This window comes from Diceros bicornis, chromosome 20 (assembly GCF_020826845.1).
Source record: "Diceros bicornis minor isolate mBicDic1 chromosome 20, mDicBic1.mat.cur, whole genome shotgun sequence".
In the NCBI taxonomy this organism is placed as follows: Eukaryota; Metazoa; Chordata; class Mammalia; order Perissodactyla; family Rhinocerotidae; genus Diceros; species Diceros bicornis.
In genome coordinates this window covers 53,176,275-53,194,589 of record NC_080759.1, presented here as the reverse complement: position 1 = coordinate 53,194,589, position 18,315 = coordinate 53,176,275, and the positions used below count along the sequence as shown (strand labels likewise).

At 42.1% G+C, this 18,315-nt stretch overlaps 1 protein-coding gene across 10 annotated transcripts in view; it reads right to left on the bottom strand.

The window, feature by feature from the left end:
* The window catches only part of CTNND2 (catenin delta 2), an 892,220-nt gene that overhangs the window by 23,059 nt on the left and 850,846 nt on the right, over positions 1-18,315 (bottom strand). For all 10 annotated transcript variants that reach the window (XM_058564342.1, XM_058564335.1, XM_058564340.1 and 7 more), the window contains one exon: positions 17,449-17,533. In XM_058564342.1, coding sequence (XP_058420325.1) covers positions 17,449-17,533 — 85 coding nt within the window. The remainder of the gene's footprint in view (positions 1-17,448; positions 17,534-18,315) is intronic.

Sequence of the window (18,315 nt, the reverse complement as noted above, 5' to 3'; positions counted from 1 at the left end):
GGAACCCCTGAAGGAAAAAGGAGAGGTGACCTGGCTACTGCTCCATCTCCATCGTCCCTCTCATTCACTGAAGCAGAATGAAAGGTGCGATGACCAAAGAAGAACCCCGACATCGCTGTGTTCAAAAATGCCTAGAAGGGACCTTACAGTTTTACTTCTTATGGTACATACTTCCAAATGTCATGGAACACAGAGTAACATTGGATGCTAGATCAATCCACACTCATTTTAGTTATGCTGAAAAATTAATTACCTCGATAAATCTCATGACCCTCTGCATCTTTTATTGCATGAAATTTTTCATCATTCCATTGAAAAAAATGTTTTTTTTTCCTCAAGATGAAGGGAAATGAAGATATATTTTCTCTGGGAAAGTAATTGCCAAGCGAACACTCCTTTTATCCAAATAGTCATGTATATACTTGTTATCTGGCCAGCTTGCAATCAATTTATTATTCATTTGCTTTCCACTGTCACTCAGAAAGGCTTGAAAGTGGTTTACATAAACACATACAACTTAGGCATGTAGCTTTTAAATCATTAGTTGCCTCTTTGATTACTCCTTTTTCTTCTTAAAATTTTAACTCACTGTAGACCAAAGGCTTTTTCCTGAATTCTATCCTGCTGGGTGCTTAACCATGGTCTCCCTTCAGGTCATCCCTTTGGCTTCTAGGCGTTAGATAAGAAAGCTCAGGGAAGAAAAACAGAAGGAAGAATAGCCAGAATAAAGAGGGAAGGCCGTTAATCCTTAACATCGATGATAAGGAGCTCATTTAATGTCTGTTGTTCACCTCCAGCAGAATGACTGAGAAGTTGTGCCCTTCAGCTCAAGACCCAGCCAAGCTGTCAAAAATGTGATACGACATCTACACTTCAAATTGGTTTTTATTTTTAACACATTAAACTTAAAATTGGAGGTTGTTAAATTGTTCCAAATGTATAGAGATAGAAATCCAAAAGAGAATAGGAGTTCAAAGTCATTGAACTTTAAATTGCCACCAGGAACAATCTGATTTTCTTTATCTTACCCTTTTACCGTCCTTCTACCAGTTTTAGCCTCTGTGTTCAAGTTCCTGACCTGTATGTTTATGAAACTGTATTATTCCCCAAAGCTACTATCATCTGCATCGGTACTTTCAATGGCCCAGAATGCACGAGAATCAAGGTAACGTTCTTCTTCACAGCCTGGAGACCATTTGGTCTTCAGGGTATGTCTACGTGGTGGTCACTATGTTTAGTTCCTACAGATCTTCTCCTTAAGTATTTTGAGGTCCCTGAACGTATAACAATCTCCATTTTGTACTTTTGACCTTCCTGTAAACAGCTCCAAGACTGTGTTACTGGAGAGACTTTCACTAACAGTGTTCAGAGGAAAGGACTAAGTGGCTTTCAGACTGGTCTACATAAGGTTAGCATAATACACTCGCCCCATAGCTTCTTATTTTGGAAATTGTGCAGGACATTCAATTCAGATCAGCACATGAATTTGTTAGGTTTGTGTGCAAAGGATGAGCGAGGGTTGTTTGTCAAGGCTCAGAATTGTGCTCACCTTGGGTCTATCCATAGAGATGTGGAGTTAGAAAGCTGTCGGGTGTCAGCCGTTCCCTCCCAGAATACATTAGCATTATAATTATTGGTGAGCTCTGTCTCAGCTTTTTTCCCATAAATAAAGGGCAAAATGACTCATTCAGTTTCGGGAGTTTTAAAAATAGTAACACCTGGGCCTCAGTCCCTGAGATTCTGTTTAAATTGTTCTGAGTAGGGCCTGGGCATTGGTCTTTTCAAAAGCCCCCAGGTGATGTTAATGAACAGCATGGTTGCGGACCACTGGCTTGGCGTTTCTATGCAGCAGTGGTGGCAATGACTAATAGGGCTACAGAATACATTTTAAAGTGCTAAATCTTAGGAGGCCCTTAAGTCTGCCACTCCATTTGGGAATGTCACGTCAGGCATTCTCAAGGTTGACTTCTACAGGAACAAAAATAGGTCCCAACCTCAGAGCAGAGGTGCCCCCCACACACTGAGCCCCAATCACACCTGATTACCAGCATTCACTGGCTATGTGATTCAATTTCACACGCCTACACCTTTGATCAGGTAGCTCCATGACCTGGCATAGCACCTTCCCCTTTTTCTACTTGTTAAATCTTACTTTTGCTACTCAGTTCTGTGCTAGGTCAACAGGAGGCAGACAATACCTGTTCATTAAATCACTATTGCTAAATGAAGTATGCCTCTGAGGTTGGGGGGAGCTCCTAGCAATGTTGATATGGTTTTCTTTGCCTGCTACAAACCAAATGTGATGATGTCATGCGCCAGACTATTGCAGTCCTGCCCATCGCCCCCACTGGGATGCAGGGCTGGGGCCTTGTTTATTTCTGAAGCCCTGGCTCCTAGCATCGTATCTGCAGCAAGGGACACCTAATAAATGCTAGCTGGATTCAATGCTTTAAAGATGTCTGCATTCATTATTGCAAAATGAAATGATAATCAATGTTATGGGCTTTACAGCAGGCTCTACAGTCCTATACTTTATATTTTCTATAACAAATGAAGTTTATCAGAGACTTCTGTTTTTTTATTTTAGCTCAGAGCAACCTCATCAGTATTATCTTCTTCTGTTGGCGTATCTGCCTTTTATGACATACTTGCAGCTAGGCTGAAGGCAGTGTTAGTTTAGGTAAAATGGTACCTAAAAAAAAAAAAAAAATTAGTGGCCTACGGCTTGCCTGCTCCATTCTAAATGATAATTGCTCTCAGCTGCCCATGTTTCAATGTGAGGTATATAAAACTGCATCGTCTTTAACCAGTCTTGTAGATAATTTGAAAGTATTATTATACCTGCCACATCTGGCCCTGGATGGGTGCTGATTCTATACATAACTCTCAGAGCACGTACTTCGCCCAGCACCACTGCCCCATCTTTACTGCTTCTTGCATCCTGCAGCTCAGAAAACACAAGCACCTGTCCATACACTGTGGACACAGCAAAATTAGCTGTATACACAGCAAACACACTCAGTTCTCCCCAAACACAAACCCTTAGGAGATCCAGGAAAAAAGGAGTAGTAGGGAGACAGCATCGATTTCTCATTAGATATGCTCCAATTTCTTTTAGGGTTGGGTACAGGAGCCCACACCTACTGCTGGAATGTGCCCACCAGACTGAAGAGGCTGGTTTCCCAACGGGTCACCTTGTGGGAACACTACTGGGCAGGGAACAATGATGACCAGAGTTCTGTGCATGCCCAAGTGAAGAGTGTAGAGCACTTAGGTGTGATGGAATGACACTGAGCCACGCGGGAGTGTTCACAGACTTCCTCTTCTCCTGACTGCCAGAGAGCATCCTGTCGCTGCCAGCTGAGCCATGGAGTGCACTCTCCCCCCTCAATGCTGAATCAGAGAAGGAATGGAGGACACTGCTGATGGAGGAGGAGGGGAAGGAATTAGGGAGAGATGATGCTCAATGTGTATAATAAAGACCCTAGAGAGACGGTGGAAAGAAAAACTAAATATCTCAAGGGTTGTTCGGAGAATCTGGTGATGAGGGAGAGAGAAAAAGCAGTTAAATACCAAATCCTTATTAGCTGCTTCAGGAGATGAGACTAGCAGGGAATGGAATTGTACTTACATTGTGATCTCTGATTCTGGAAGAGGGCGCCCTTTCCAGACTAGATAACAGTGGGGTGGAAGGTGACAAAGTTAGTGAATATCCACAGCTGTGGCGATAAGTTAAATGGTGACATTCCCATTTACAGCTCTGTTTCCAGGTGAGTTTTAGAAATTTTATCTTTTATACTTAGAATTTAGATTTACCAAATCTTTGCTAATGACAAGTGACATTTCTTTTTTTCTTTTTTTTTTTTGTGAGGAAGATTAGCCCTGAGCTAACATCTATCACCAATCCTCCTGTTTTTGCTGAGGAAGATTGGCCCTGGGCTAACATCTGTGCCTATCTTCCTCTACTTTATATGTGGGACGCCTGCCACAGCATGGCTTGATAAGCGGTGTGTAGGTCCATGTCTGGGATCTGAACCTGCAAACCCCGGTCCCTCAAAGCGGAGTGTGCGAACTTAACCACTACGCCACCGGGCCAGCCCCACAAGTGACATTTCTGAATCGGACAAAAGCTTCAACAAATAATTAACTTTGAAAATGGAAAATAGTTGTTTATTTCCACTGGGCATACAGTTGGAACCCAAAATATATACTAGGACACTGTGAGCCAGTGTATAGTCACTGGCGTTTTTTCCTCCCCTTTTTAAAACAGCTCAGGAACTTTCTTAATCTGATAAGATTTAGTTGGCCACTAGACAAGTATTTCTCAGTAGGCATACAGAGACTATTCGGTTGTAAGTAACAAATATGGGTTTTTTTGCCTTAGTGTCGTTGAAGGCTCTCAGCCTGTAAAGCTTGTCAATTCTAATTTGTTTTGAGTGACTTGAGATACAAAGAAAATGTGGTGAAAATCCTTTGGGCTTTTAGCAACCCACTCATTCAACCTAGAACACTTACAGCTTGTTACTTGCATTCACTAACTGGACTTCTTCATCAGGAACCTATATTTCTTGTTTTTTTCTTTTTTTTTTTGGTGAGGAAGATCAGCCCTGAGCTAACATCTGCCAATCCTCCTCTTTTTGCTGAGGAAGACTGGCTCTGGGCTAATATCTGTGCCCATCTTCCTCCACTTTATATGGGATGCTGCCACAGCATGGCTTGCCAAGTGGTGCATCGGTGAGTGCCTGGGATCCGAAACGGCGAACCCCGGGCCGCTGCAGCGGAGTGCGCGCACCTAACCACTTGTGCCACCGGGCCGGCCCCAGGAACCTATGTTTCAAATGAAATTCAAAACAAGAATTATTGTCATCATCTGAAAAAAGTAACCAGCTATGATGTTACTGCTCACTTATGAAAAACTTGATTGCTCAAAATTTTGCCAGTTCTCCAGTCATTTTTAAGTGGCAACAACCTATTAATGTAATCACATGAAGCAGAGAAAGAAGATTCCAAATTAGTGGTGGTTAGATGTAAAATCTCCTTATTTCAATAAAAGGTATTAGGTAGAAAACATCGAAGTAGCAGAGTCATACTTGTGATTGAAGATCAAGCCAGATTTTGCATGTCAATGAAACCTCAGCTCCTCTTTGCTGAATAAAACAAGCTTTCATTTATTTTTAAGGTAAACTGTTTGTTAAAGATTCATTAAAACTAATTCCATCAACAATTCCAAAAGCTATTAGAGTTAAATATTTAAACTAAATCTTAAGGGCCAAAAGGGAGTATTTACAGTTTACTGCAGAAATAAATACCACCTGACATACCAGTTGCTTTCATTAGTTTGTTTCAGCTCTGGTGCTTCTAATGAAATTTAATTAAATTGATTTGGATACTTAAAGGTACAGTATATATGAGAAGAAGGATCTTCTGCAGTACCATCTTTTAAAAGCAAATACCAAGTAAATCCATTTCAGGAATTCAGTTTACTGCCACCGGCCTAATTCTAAAAAACCAATATCACCAAGAAGATTTGACAAGTTGGAAAGAAACTTATATAATTTAGTCGAAGAAAGTATACCATTATTAACTACTAGTAGTTAATTGGTACCAATGGAATGCAGAAAACAACTTGAAAAGTTGAAATAAGACCACTTCAGTCCTCTTGTTTTCCTGGTGTCACTTTTGAGGCCTTAAAACAAAGATCTGACTATCTTTAACAATGGCCTTTGTGTTCCAATTAGTGCTGCAAAGTTAAATTCGGAGAGAAACTGAACAAAGTCTAGTCTTCAGGTTTACAAAACCAAATGTCTAGCTTCCAGTATGGAAGTCATTCTGACATCTGAAAAGCCAGGTATTTTATGTAAATACTCTGCCAGTGGTCAATAACTTCAAAATTCACCCCGGATGCCAACCTTGAGGTCTCCACATTCCATCCATATTCAAAACGCTTCAGATTATGGAAGTGGAAGCAGTCATTCAATGCACCTTCTGTTAAGCTTACATTCTGGGGTGGTTACATTGTTGCATTTATTTAATAAACATTAATAAGTACTTCACACTGTGCTGGGCACAGAGGCGAGAACAGACAGGTAGGCATGGCTCCTGAGGGCGAGATGGAGGGGAGATACACATTTAAAAATGATCACATCAGGGCCGGCCTGGCGCAGAGGTTAAGTTCAAGTGCTCTGCTTCAGCGGCCTGCGGTTCGCTGGTTTGGATCCTGGGCGCGGACCGATGCACTGCTTATCAAGCCATGCTGAGGTGGCATCCGACATAGAGCAACTAGAAGGATGCACAACTATGACATGCAGCTATCTACTGGGGCTTTGGGGAGAAAAAAGGAAAAAAGGAGGAAGATTGGCAGCAGATGTTAGCTCAGGACCAATCTTCCTCAAAAAAAAAATCTACTCTAAAATGATCACATCACATCACATTTCTGTAAGAGCCATGAAGGAAAAGTACAGGTTATTATGAGGGATGGAGAGCTGAAGCGAGTCAGGGAAGTTTCCTTGAGGAAGTGACAGTTAAACTGAGATGGAAATAGCCATGCTTGGTGGGAGAGGAGGGAAGGCATTCTTGGCTGAGGAATAACCTTTGCCCATGCAGTGCAAAGGCACTGTGGCTGGCACAGTCTTGTGCCTGCAAGGAAGAGCAAGGAGGAACTAGGGGGCTAGTGTGGCTGAAACAAAGTGATTGAGGGGAGGGTAGAGGGAGGTGAGGTTAGAGAGAAGGATAGGATGTTATCCTGAGAGAAACTGGAAGCTACTGAAAAGTTTTAATCAGGAGACTGGCAAGGTTAGATTTGGATTTATAAAAGTGTATCCTGAATGCTTAAGGGAAAACAGATTGAAGATAGCAGATTGCACACAACCAATCAGGTAACAACTGCACCAGGACTAGGGACAGATGATGGTGGAAGTAAAGATGGGAGAAGGAGTTGGATTTGAGAGGTATTTAGAAAATAGAATCAACAGGGCTTGGTGGTAAATACAGTGGAGATAAGGAAGAAGGGGGTATTAATTGAATAAGTCCTGGATAGTCTGGAAAGAACAACCAGGTGGGTTAGGTGCTCTTTACTGAGATGGGCAACAATGGAGGAAGAATAGATTTGGGGAAGAGAGCTGCCTGTTGGATATGTGGACTGGTAGAGCTTGTGAGCTACTTAAGTGGACATGTCACACAGGTAGTTGTCTATATAGGCCAAGAGTTCAGGGGTGACGATCATATAGAGAAATCAATGTGGATGCTAGTGGCTTTAAACCGTATTTAAAAACCATGGGAGCAGATGAGAGCCTCTGTACTAGAAGGTCCAGGGTGAAAAGCAGAGATGCCTCAGGGAAGACCAGGAGTCTTCGAAAAGGACTGAGAGGGAGTGGTTTGCAAGGTCAGAGAAAAACCAGGAGAGAGTGATGGCGGAGAAGCCCGGGAGAGATCATGTAAGGGAAGATGTGGCACGGACTGCGAATTGGTCTCCCAAATCCATTTCCTTTTCTTCTGAACATGCACCTAGACCACAAGTCCCAGCCTCCCTTGTGGTTTTGTATGGCCATGTGATGGAGATCCAGCCAACAGGGTGTGAGGTGATGGGGATGTACCATTGCCAGGGATGATGGTAAGCCTTACAGCATGGTGGAGCCACAGGCGGAAGGAGTCAGCTCCTGAATGTGCCCCTGGAGAAGAGCTGCCCTGCCCACCTGAACACCTGTCCAGGGTGGTTGCATGGACAGGAAAATAAACTTCTATTGAGTGGGATCGTTAGATATTTAGATCTGCTTGCTACAGCTGGGAGCCCTCCCTGACTCATACAGACAATGGGACTGCTTGAACGCTGCATTTAGGAGCAATTTCAACAGAGGTATGAGGACAGGTGCCGTGTCTGACTGCAGGCGGTTGAAGCATAAACTGGAAAGTGAGAAAACAGGCACGGCGCATGAACTCCAAACTTTCTAGAAACTTAACTGTGAAGGGTGGGAAATGTGAGGGCAGAAAGAAGATGGAGGAGGGTGGTTGGGAGAGGACATTTCTTTTTTTAAGTAGAAGCACAAAGAGAACATGTATCTATAGAGGAAGAATGACCAGTAGGAGAGGTGAAGAAACAAGAGGAAAACTGACATCATAAGGTTCTTGCTCAAAGAGAAAAACTTTACAAGAAACTTGGATGATAAATAGGAAAAAACATATATTTATATTTTAGAATAGAACCCAATAAAGATAAGTATGAAATACAACAACCAAGAAATAACTGTTAAAATGGCCATTATGTATTTGGGAAAGGTAATCCAATATGTAGATAGTCACTTCTGTATTTGCAGTACCTAAAATAAAGCCAAGGATATAGTAGGTACTCAAGAAACATGTGTTGATTTAAATGAATGAATGAAGTAACTAGGAACGGCTATTTGCTAACAGGATTAAGAGGACGGTTCCAAGAAAAATCACATGCTATTAAGCAAGGAGAGTGAGAAAATGGGAGTATTATAGTATAGACTGGCATAGAAGAAAAGTCCAATTGATGTGCATTTTATATTTTCAATGCTATGTATTCTACCAGTGGTAAATCTGTCATCTGGTTAAACGGGTCACTTCTGGTGAGCACAGCGTGACTGGCTCTCAGTGGAGTCATGGGTACTGTGAAGCTTCATCCCCGGGAACTACGGAGAGCCTGCCCTGGGCACAGAGCTATGCCAGGACAAGGAGCTACAACAAGATTCTCCAAGTGTCTCCACATTCTATAACCTCCTCACTTCTTCCCTTGGGGGCTGCAAATGTTCTTTATATTGCTCAAGCTACAAAAAATAGTCTGAAAACTTAACAGTCCTTCCTCTTTCCCCACTGAACTGGCCTCTCTCCGTAGGACTAAGGAGTCACGGACTTCGGACAGTTTTCAAAATTGAAGCTAAGTGGTAATTCCTGTAGAAGCATTTTCAATCACATGCAAGCACTGTGGGATCTCTCAAGAATGTGGCTTTTATAAAAACTGGGCATAGATACCAAAAGGAGTACTGGTGGTGGTGTGTACCTAACATGAACGTTGTGGGCATAAACATCTTGGTAACTTCTTTCTTTTCTCCAGAAACTCTGTTTTCCAGTTAGGCCCATTTCTCAGCTCCCCTGTGGAAGATCTGGCCACGTGACTGAGACCTGGAAGTATGTACAAAGGCTTGCCCCTGAAATAAAAAGGCTTGCCCTCCCCTGCCCTGTTCCTGTCCAGTTGCCTAGAATGTGGACAGATTCAGGGCCAATGTGGAGAATGCAGACGAGGGCAACTCTCCAAAGGTGGTGAGAATCGAGTCAGAAGGAGCCAAGTCCCTGGTCTGGGAGGCATGATATCAGACCTGGACGATTACACTCTGAGTCTCATGTGAGAGGGAGTGTTTGGCTGAATAATGGCCCCCCGAAGATGTCCATGTCTCAATCCCCAGAACCTGTGAATATGTTACTTTACATGGCAAAAAGGACTTTGCAGATGTGATTAAGTTAAAGATCTTGACAGGGGGAGATTATTCCAAACTCTCTGGGTGGGCCCAATGTAATCACAAGGGTCCTTATAAGAGAGATGCAGGAGGGTTGCAGTTAGAGAAGGTGATGTGACCCTGGAAGCAGAGAAAGAGATTCAAAGATGCTACGCTGCTGGCCTAGAAGATGGAGGAAGGGGCTACTGGCTAAGGAGAGTGGCAGCTTCTTGAAGCTGGAAAAGGCAAGGAAATGGATTCTCTAGACAGCTTCTGGAGGGAGCACACCCATGTCAAGACTTTGATTTCAGCCCCGTGAGACCCATTTTGGACTTCTGACTTGTAGAACTGTAAGATCATGACTTTGTGTTTTTTAAGCCACTAAGTTTATTGAGATTTGTTACCACAGCAATATAAAACTAATACAGAGGGTAAAAAATTTCTAATTTTTTTAAAGCCATATTTACTTTGGGTTTACTAGACAAAATTGATTAGAATTTTGGGCAACTTGTAGATGATTACATACCTATGATAAGGTACTATGACAGGATATTAATGTGATTTTTCCCTATTGTCTCCATTTTGGCTGAGGTCCCAAGGCAGGGAATAATAGATGCCCCACTGCTCCACATTCTGGAATTAAAGTATCAGGTCATTCATTCACAGCTGCGAAGGCAGAGGACAAAATGTTCTGCAGTATTAGCACACGACCCATCTCTAGGTTACATAAGATTAGGCTGAGAATTCACTAGAGGGTAAAAGAGGCTGGTGGTGAGAGCTTCCCTGGAGGTAGTCAATGGGCTGGGCATTCCCCATCCACCCCTCCTGAAGCCCAGGGAGGGAACTACTTATTCAGCTTAACCATAGGCTCTCTGGAGTTTAGGGGTTGCAGGGACTGCTGTCTTCAGTGACATTAGCAGGACGATACATAGACTCAGTGTCAGAGGTGGACTGACCACGGACCTCCAGAAGCTTAAGTTTCAGGCCTGTCCATTGCGTGAGCCCCTTGCAAAGCCTGTACAGAATTTTATATTCATAAAGTGGACTCTTCTTCTTAAACAGGACTCCCAAAACTGCCTAAGCTACAAGGGCACAGAATCTGTATCCACCCTGGTCTATGTGCAGTGGAGTAGCAGAAGCCTGAGGCTGATGGAGAGTTCAGAGCAGTTAGCTGGAGGAGGTCAGGTCCAAGTCAGGGGTCCTCAGGTTGGGGGTGATACCTCTGAGCAAACCACACCACTGCCTCCACGAGAGAAGGAGCTAGAATGTGGGCATCTCCCACAGGCAGAATGGACCAAGGCCAGGCTACAACTGCATTCTGCATTGGCCAGGCTCTGCTCGGCTTTTGTCTCATCCCCTTTCCCTGCCAGAGTCTGGTGGGTGGGGGGTGTTGAGACAAGGGAAGGAACAGCTTATGAGAGGGGGAAGGGATGGAAATGGGAAGAGAGAAGAAACTGAACACTCTTTTTGCCCAAGCAAATTAAGGCTCTCTCACAGATGTAATATCATCCCATCTACTGGGATCCACTGAAAAAGGAAGGGTAAGTTTGATTTAATTACCTAAAGTAAGTAACAAGAATGGTGACTTACATTAAACTTACTGAGTTTTCTAGTTCCTAATACAAACCCTTTTCCCTGATTTCGTCTCTGGGGTATTTTTGTAGGTTTTGATTGAAAATGTTATGGGTAAAGCCTTGTGAAAGAGTGAAGCTACAGAGGAAGCATTTAGTCTGGCCACTGACTGCGCTGTAGGATTTCCCCTGACTTGGGGATCCGTCCCAGCAATAGCCATAACTTAGTCACTTCTTGTTTAGCAGCTGCCATGTGCATCGATTTCCACTTTTGCACAATTGATTTTTGCTTCTGTTCCCATTTGTGCCTTTGTTTTTGGACAGATATCATATGATGAGTGCCTGAGAATTGTTTCAGAGAGGTTAGGGGACCTCATGAAGGAAGACCTTATTTGTCAATACAAACATCAATGAGTGAATGCCCAGATTTACGGAGGAGACAGTATCATAGCTGAATTTAACCTCAGCTTTTTTTTTGTTTTCTACTTCAACTTGACATCAAGTGATTTAGAAAAGAAAGAACTTGAGGAACTACAATTGCAAGTCCTGAGGACACTAGACTTGGAGTTGTTTTAGAATCTGGCAAAAAGTCCTTACGTCCTTCCAGTCATCTCTTGGTGAAGAATTTTCCAGCATAGTAGAAAGATAAATAAATTCCTGGTAAGCAATTTTCTTGATAAAATGACAGCTCTACATTCAGTAGTTTAAATTTATTTCTATAGAGGATTTACTGCTTTTCCATCACCATCTTAGATACTCACAAAGTAAAAATCTATCAATTCTCAAAACAGCAACATGCTAAGGCAAGTATTAAGTATTTCTTGCCTTTCTTACTACAATGCTTAAAGATCAAAATTTTGAATTTTGACCATGTTGTTTTTCTTGATAATATTTAAAAATATCTTTTAAGTTCTCATTGGAATCCAGTATTGATTTTTAAATGTCCAGCAGATGAGGGTGATGAAGGGATGTTAAGCATGAACACATGACTTCAGTTTGCAGGACTTCTGGCTCATCTATGTACAGTGTCCAGTCTCTCGAAAGCAGTGAAAGACAGCATGAGGGCTGTGTCCACTTTCTCATTCACTATGGTCTGGCCATTTGAGGAAATCTGCAGGCATCCCTTACCTATCCATAATTACTTATTGATTTCTTGTTTTGTGAGTGCGATGGTGGAAAGAGCCGATGAAATGGATACAACAGCAGTAAGAAAAGAGAGCCCCGTGTGAGACAGGCCGTGAAGGGCATGACACCACTTCTATCAAAGCTCATTATTCACTGGCTGAAGGGTATGCGCAATCTGAGAGTCTATCTTCCTGACAATAAAAGGAAGGACATTTAAAGATGAGTTTTATGTTTTGCTTCTCTCATCAAAATGGCAATAGTGAATAAATATCTCTATCCAGAGAAACAGGGCAGTATTCAGTTTCAAGCATAGGCAGTTTGGCATTTTTTGAGACACCAGCTCGTTGTGCAAGATACTGACGTTTCACACGGCGGGTGGGAGGGTGAGGGACACTATAGGAACACAACTGTGAAAACACAAGGCCATGAATATTGGTAGGGGAGAATCAGTCTCGTTTCTAACCCGGATGATTGTCAACAAGAGTTTGATTCTGACATTTGATCTGTTTTTGATTTGATCCCTGCATTTATGAATGAAGGATTTTAATTCACTCATAGAGATGTTACAGCATTTACTTCATGGGTGAGAAAACCAAGGGACAGGGAGGGGACTGACAGAGAGATGCCCACAGTCTCCACAAAAGGATGTGAGGGTTCTTTGATACAAGGGCTCAGGAAAGTTCCAGACTCTGACACACAAAGCAGAAGGAAGGCAGGATGGAGGCCCAGGCCTCCCAAACCTCTAGGGCTGTGAAGGCATGTCCAACCGCCTAGAGAGAACATTCTGCCAGGTAAGAGAATGGCTATGGACCATTTTAAGAGGTTACTTACTTTTCTGGAGACTCTGTGTTAGGAATGTCTACTCACCAGGTTCAGATAACTGGATACAATACAACCCCAGCCCATCTCTGAGTGTTGACTGTGAGACCTGGTGAATGGAAGCTCTAATTACTGCCCCTCAGCAGGAGCGGGCCACAGATCCACTGTAAGGTCAGTTCTTACACCGATGGGCAGGTGTCTCAAGTCACTTGCCCAAGGTCAGGCTGCTAGTAAGGGCAGGCTGTGCCTTTAATCTCTCGCCATTTGATGTTACGTCCTATGCTCTTTGTACTTCACCAAATAGTATGATGAAACTCTCAGGCACTATTCTGCTCTCAAGTTTTATTAGAAGTTGCATGCCCTGCACCAGGGAAGCATAATCTCACTCTCTTTCTTCTGCTTCAAATAACCTTGGAGGACTCTCTTCATTTTGGGGTGCTACATTACAGAAGGGATGCTGAGAAATTTGCACGCATGTGGAAAAAAGTGACAGCAATGGTGAAGGGTATGGAAACACTGATATATTTAGAACTGAGCACGTCTGGCCTGAGAAGGGATGACCTCGTGGAGACATGACGGCTAGCTTCAAGAATGAGAAGACTATCACAGAGAAGAGAAATTGGACTTTTCCAGAATGGTGCTGGAGGGCAGAAGTTGCAGATAAAGAGATTTTTGCTTACTGCAGGTAAGAAGTTCTGAACGATCACAGCCACCCTAAAATGGAACAATATGCCTCATTAGGTAGTGATTGCAACTGATATTAAGGTATTTGAAGAAAAGGAAATGACTATTGGAGCTGATCTGCCTTTCGTTTTTTGGTAAAATAACTACCTTCCTCCTGCCACAAAGTTTTAGCAGAGATCATGGCTGCCCGATTTTCCTGTTCTCCCTTGCAGCTGGGTGTGGCCATACAACTGAATTCTTGGTCCTGTGATGTGAGCAGGCAACTTTTGCATCACTTCCTGGAATGAGAGGGGAAAAGCCAGGGAGCTTTGCCCACACAGGCAAGGACAATACTTTAGTGCAAGGCAAAACAAGATGGGTCCTGGGATCACCTGCTGGCCCTGGGCCACCTGCCTGACCAGGTACAGTTCCATGAGAGGCAAAGAGACACCTGTTTAACTTGAGCTTCTGTATTTTTGAGTCTCTCTGTTAGAGTGGCTTAGCCTGTGTCCCAACCAATATAACTATTTCTTGGAGATGTGCAGATTATTAAGGTATTATATAAAGATTTGTGAGCAATGATTTCTATCTTATAATTCTACATCCCACCCCCCCTAAAATTTATCTCCTTTCTTCCAAAACCAGCTGTCCCAACAGTCCCCACCATAGTCAAACATAAGCACTCTATTATGTTGGTGACCTTGTTTTTTAAAGTACCAAGGTTGAAAAAGTCAAGAACTTTTGATCCGCTTCTCTTTTATCCCTTTATCGAGTCTGATCCTAAGGCTCTCACCTGCTTTTCCTTCAGAAAAACATCCTGTGCAATGATACGGATGGTAAAGAAATTTTAAAGTTCTACTTGTGGTTATCAAAACTTAAGGATTGGTTAAAAATAAAGGCGATCCGTTATTTAGCCTGCATGTGATAACATTCTCCTGCAACTGTTTATTTTCCCTTAGGGGAGAAAACCAGAAGTCCAGGCCTCACTAAAGTTGAAGGTTCAGATAATACAAATATGTTTTGGCTCAAAATGTATCAGGAATCAAATATAATTTTGTATTGGTCAACACACCCAGCCAGAAGAATATTTTGATTTATTAAACGTATCTCTCTCTAAATAAAATAAAGTGGTTGAGCTAATGAAATGAGATTCTGCCTTCTGTGCCTGGGTTCTAGGAGGAAATAAGCCAATGACAGATGGACCTTTATTTCTGTCCCATAGATATGCCACTTTCATTTCAATTTCTATCTCTCTAGTCATGTTTGTCCTCTGATCCATAATGCCCTTACCTCTTACCTCCTAATTTATGCAAACTGTATATATGCTTCAAGATTTTGCTCTGTAATTTTCTTCTCTTAATTCATCCAGTAAATCTTTAGTATATAATTCCAAACCAAATGAGGTTTCCGATAACTGTTCCATATTGCATTTTTACCCACCGGAGCTGCTCCCTATGTCTTATGTTTTCTCTGGAACTCTTTCTTTTCTAAGCCTAAAATGATGTTTAGTAAATAGATTTGAAGCATGGATAATTAAAAGATATGTATCAGACATTTTTTCTTCGATATGTAAATTGTTAGTGAAGACCAAAACAGAAATCTATTTCCCCGCTGATTAAAAACAATTCATAAGGATGAATGAGTTTGGTTTTCTCACAAAAGGACTTTTCAAAAAGAAAAGCTTTTGTCAATTTTGAGCTTTGCTATTAGCAGCACTTATGATATTGAGCATAAAGGCCCTCATTTCATTTCACAATGGCATAATTTGGAAATTATTAAGAACAGCTCTTTCTCAATATTTTTTAATCATGAGTCAACTAAAAACATCACTGTTGGTTTCTCCAGTGGATCCTTCCTGAATCTCCTCACATGAAACACATTTTAAACCACCTTTAGCTCTTGAGTTTTAGCTCCATTAAATTCCTGTCAGCACATTCTTTTTTTTTTTATGGAAATAGACGATTACACGTTTTGAACTCTACTACCAACATAGAAAAAAACTAAGATGGAAAACTCATACCACTATTCAACAAATAACTTGTAGAGTCTCTAAACGCAGTTTCCCTTCAATGCACAGAAGTATGAGAAGGTGTATTTCAGCAAAGAAATGTTCAGGATCTGAGGGGAAGTGGAGCTTATTGGAGGCAGTAATATTTCATTGAGTTTCTGGAGCCACTGATTCAGAACGACCAGCTCCTTTCTAATTTATAGCGTGTTCTTTACGTCCAGCTGCCTGTTTAGCTGAAAGATCCTGCCCTGGGAGAGAATTCATTTGGCTCTTGGAGGAGTCCAAGGAGGACTGGGGTGCTGGGATATGAATTTCAAGCAAAACAAAATGGAACCCAAAAACTTTTCAGATGAAGGGCTTGTACTAACGTGCAAAATACTTAGAAAAGGATATAATTAATCTAGAACGCTCCTCTAACAGTTAATTTTCCAATCTCTGTTTCAATTTAAAAATACTTCCTCTTAGGGAACAGGAAAATCTTGAAAGAAAAATATATAGGTTATACTTTATAAACTTAAAGTGCAAAGTAATGAATGCTTACGGGAAATAGGAAGGCCATGGGGAAATCTAGAAATAGGCTATAACTTAGTAGAGCCAGTTATTAAATATTTACTTTTTCCTATTGGCTTAGAAAAAGACAAATTTTCCCTCTGCCAAGGTGGGTCTCACTCCCTCTGATATGAGCCTCTGGCTGCAGCCCCATACCCACACCCCAAGACTGAGAGGCTGGGCTTGAAGGCAGCAATGACTTTGGCTCCCTCTCCCCTTCCATGCAGGTAGCCAGCACGCTGCAACAGGTGCTTGGAGCAGTTGTTGATGGAAGCCCATGCTCCCTCCCCCAGCCCCGTTTATGCTTTCTGAGTCCCTACTGACATCAATGCCTAAGCTATCCTCCTTGTGTATCAATGATGTTCTCTACCCCTATTTATTAACTTAAATCTATCGTGGGATCACCAATCGTTTAAACTACCCACGTTTGCTGGTCTGGTAACAACAAAACAACTTCTGGGAGATACTGTTAAAGAATTTTCCCCTCCTAACCAAAAAAGAAAAGTTATGCATCCTTTATTTAGTAGCACTTGGAAATAAGGTATAGAATCTAAATTTCTAGATGTGACATTTTTCTCTAAGGTTTTATTTTTAAACTATTTTGGGAATGAAGATTCCTTTGAGGTGTTTGACGTAAATTCCTGCCTGCTTCAGGAGAGTCTGCTGAACGTATGCCCAGCCTCTTCCTCATGATCTATGATCAACATGAGGAACATCAGCCCTTTCACCCTCTGCAGTAACTCAGCGAGAGTCTTGGGCTAGTGAACCCGAGTCAGGCTGTTGGGTCTTCTACTCAATGTTCCTGGGCTGCAATACTTTTCAATTTCCTGAATTACTTTTTATATTTTTTTCTGTCTCTCTCCTCTCCACAATAACTTCAATTACCTGTTGACATTTGTTGATGCTTTTTTTTTTTTTGGCAAAAGCCCTCAGTTCATTAATTTTTAGTCCATTGTACAATATGGAAGCTCAGGAAAACAAGCTTCTTTTCTTTTCTATAAGATGTTCTGGGGTAAGGCCTGATGAGTGTGGCTCTATCCAGTCCAGCAGTTTATGGCTCTTAAGTGTATATTCAGAGGACACTTAGTGACCCCTTTCTTCTGCTTCTTCATTGATTCTCTTATTGCAGTTGTGTTTCAATTACTCAGACTGTTGGACAAGTGCCCTCCATATCCATGACGCATCTTGTTATGACCAAATACTGTGTCTTTGGGCTCAGGGCCTGTGTGTAGCTCATGAGCCAAGAAGGCAAAGCAATCCTTACCTTTTTGTAGAGACTCCTCAGATCTCGGTACTGCCACATGCTGTTTAGGACCTGAGATGCGGCCTTGACCACTTTTGGAGAGTGTCTGATAAAGAAAAGACAGGACATTCAAGAGGGTGAGCGGGGCAGCTGGGCTTCAAATTGACACTGACGTGGCAGGAAAACAGCAAGAGTAAACATCCTCATGGGGTTTCCAGCTCTCTTCCTCTCAGCCCGGGGAGTGCAAGGGATGGTTCTACAAGTCTCTAACCTCATTCTCATCAACACACCCATGAGGGTGACAGACAGGAACGCGTCCCATTTTGGCAAAGAATTTTCAAAATGCAAACCAAAGAGCAGTGCATTGAGTCAGAATGCATATTTAACGTTTGACTACAAAATAGGACAGAAAGAAGACAAAAATAGCAATTAAGAATGGCCAGATTCAGGGTTTTTAGTGGTAGTGTTGTGCAACACCTGTGTAGTGAGAAGAAAAAATATATTCATTTTCTCAACTGAAGCATGAGAGCATATACCGTGCTGGCTCCGCGTGCCTGCATGCTTACAGGGAGCTGCTCTCCGCATGCTGCCGGTGCCAAGCTCAAGAGACTGGCAGTGAAGGCAGACGTGTGCACACACTGGCACACACACTCTCTTACATTTATATAGAGGAATGAATAAGCATCTATAAATAAAGTCCTTCATACAATTCAAGTTCCATCCTCTGGGCCATAGTGAGAAACTAAGGTCACATAAACCTTTGGACTAGTGGTTTTTAACATTTTTTTGAGTCATGGCTTTGAAATCCCTATGAAACAATAGCTACATATTTTGCCTTGTGGTTCAGCGCCAAGCTGCATGTCAAAACAGACACCAGGTCAATAAATC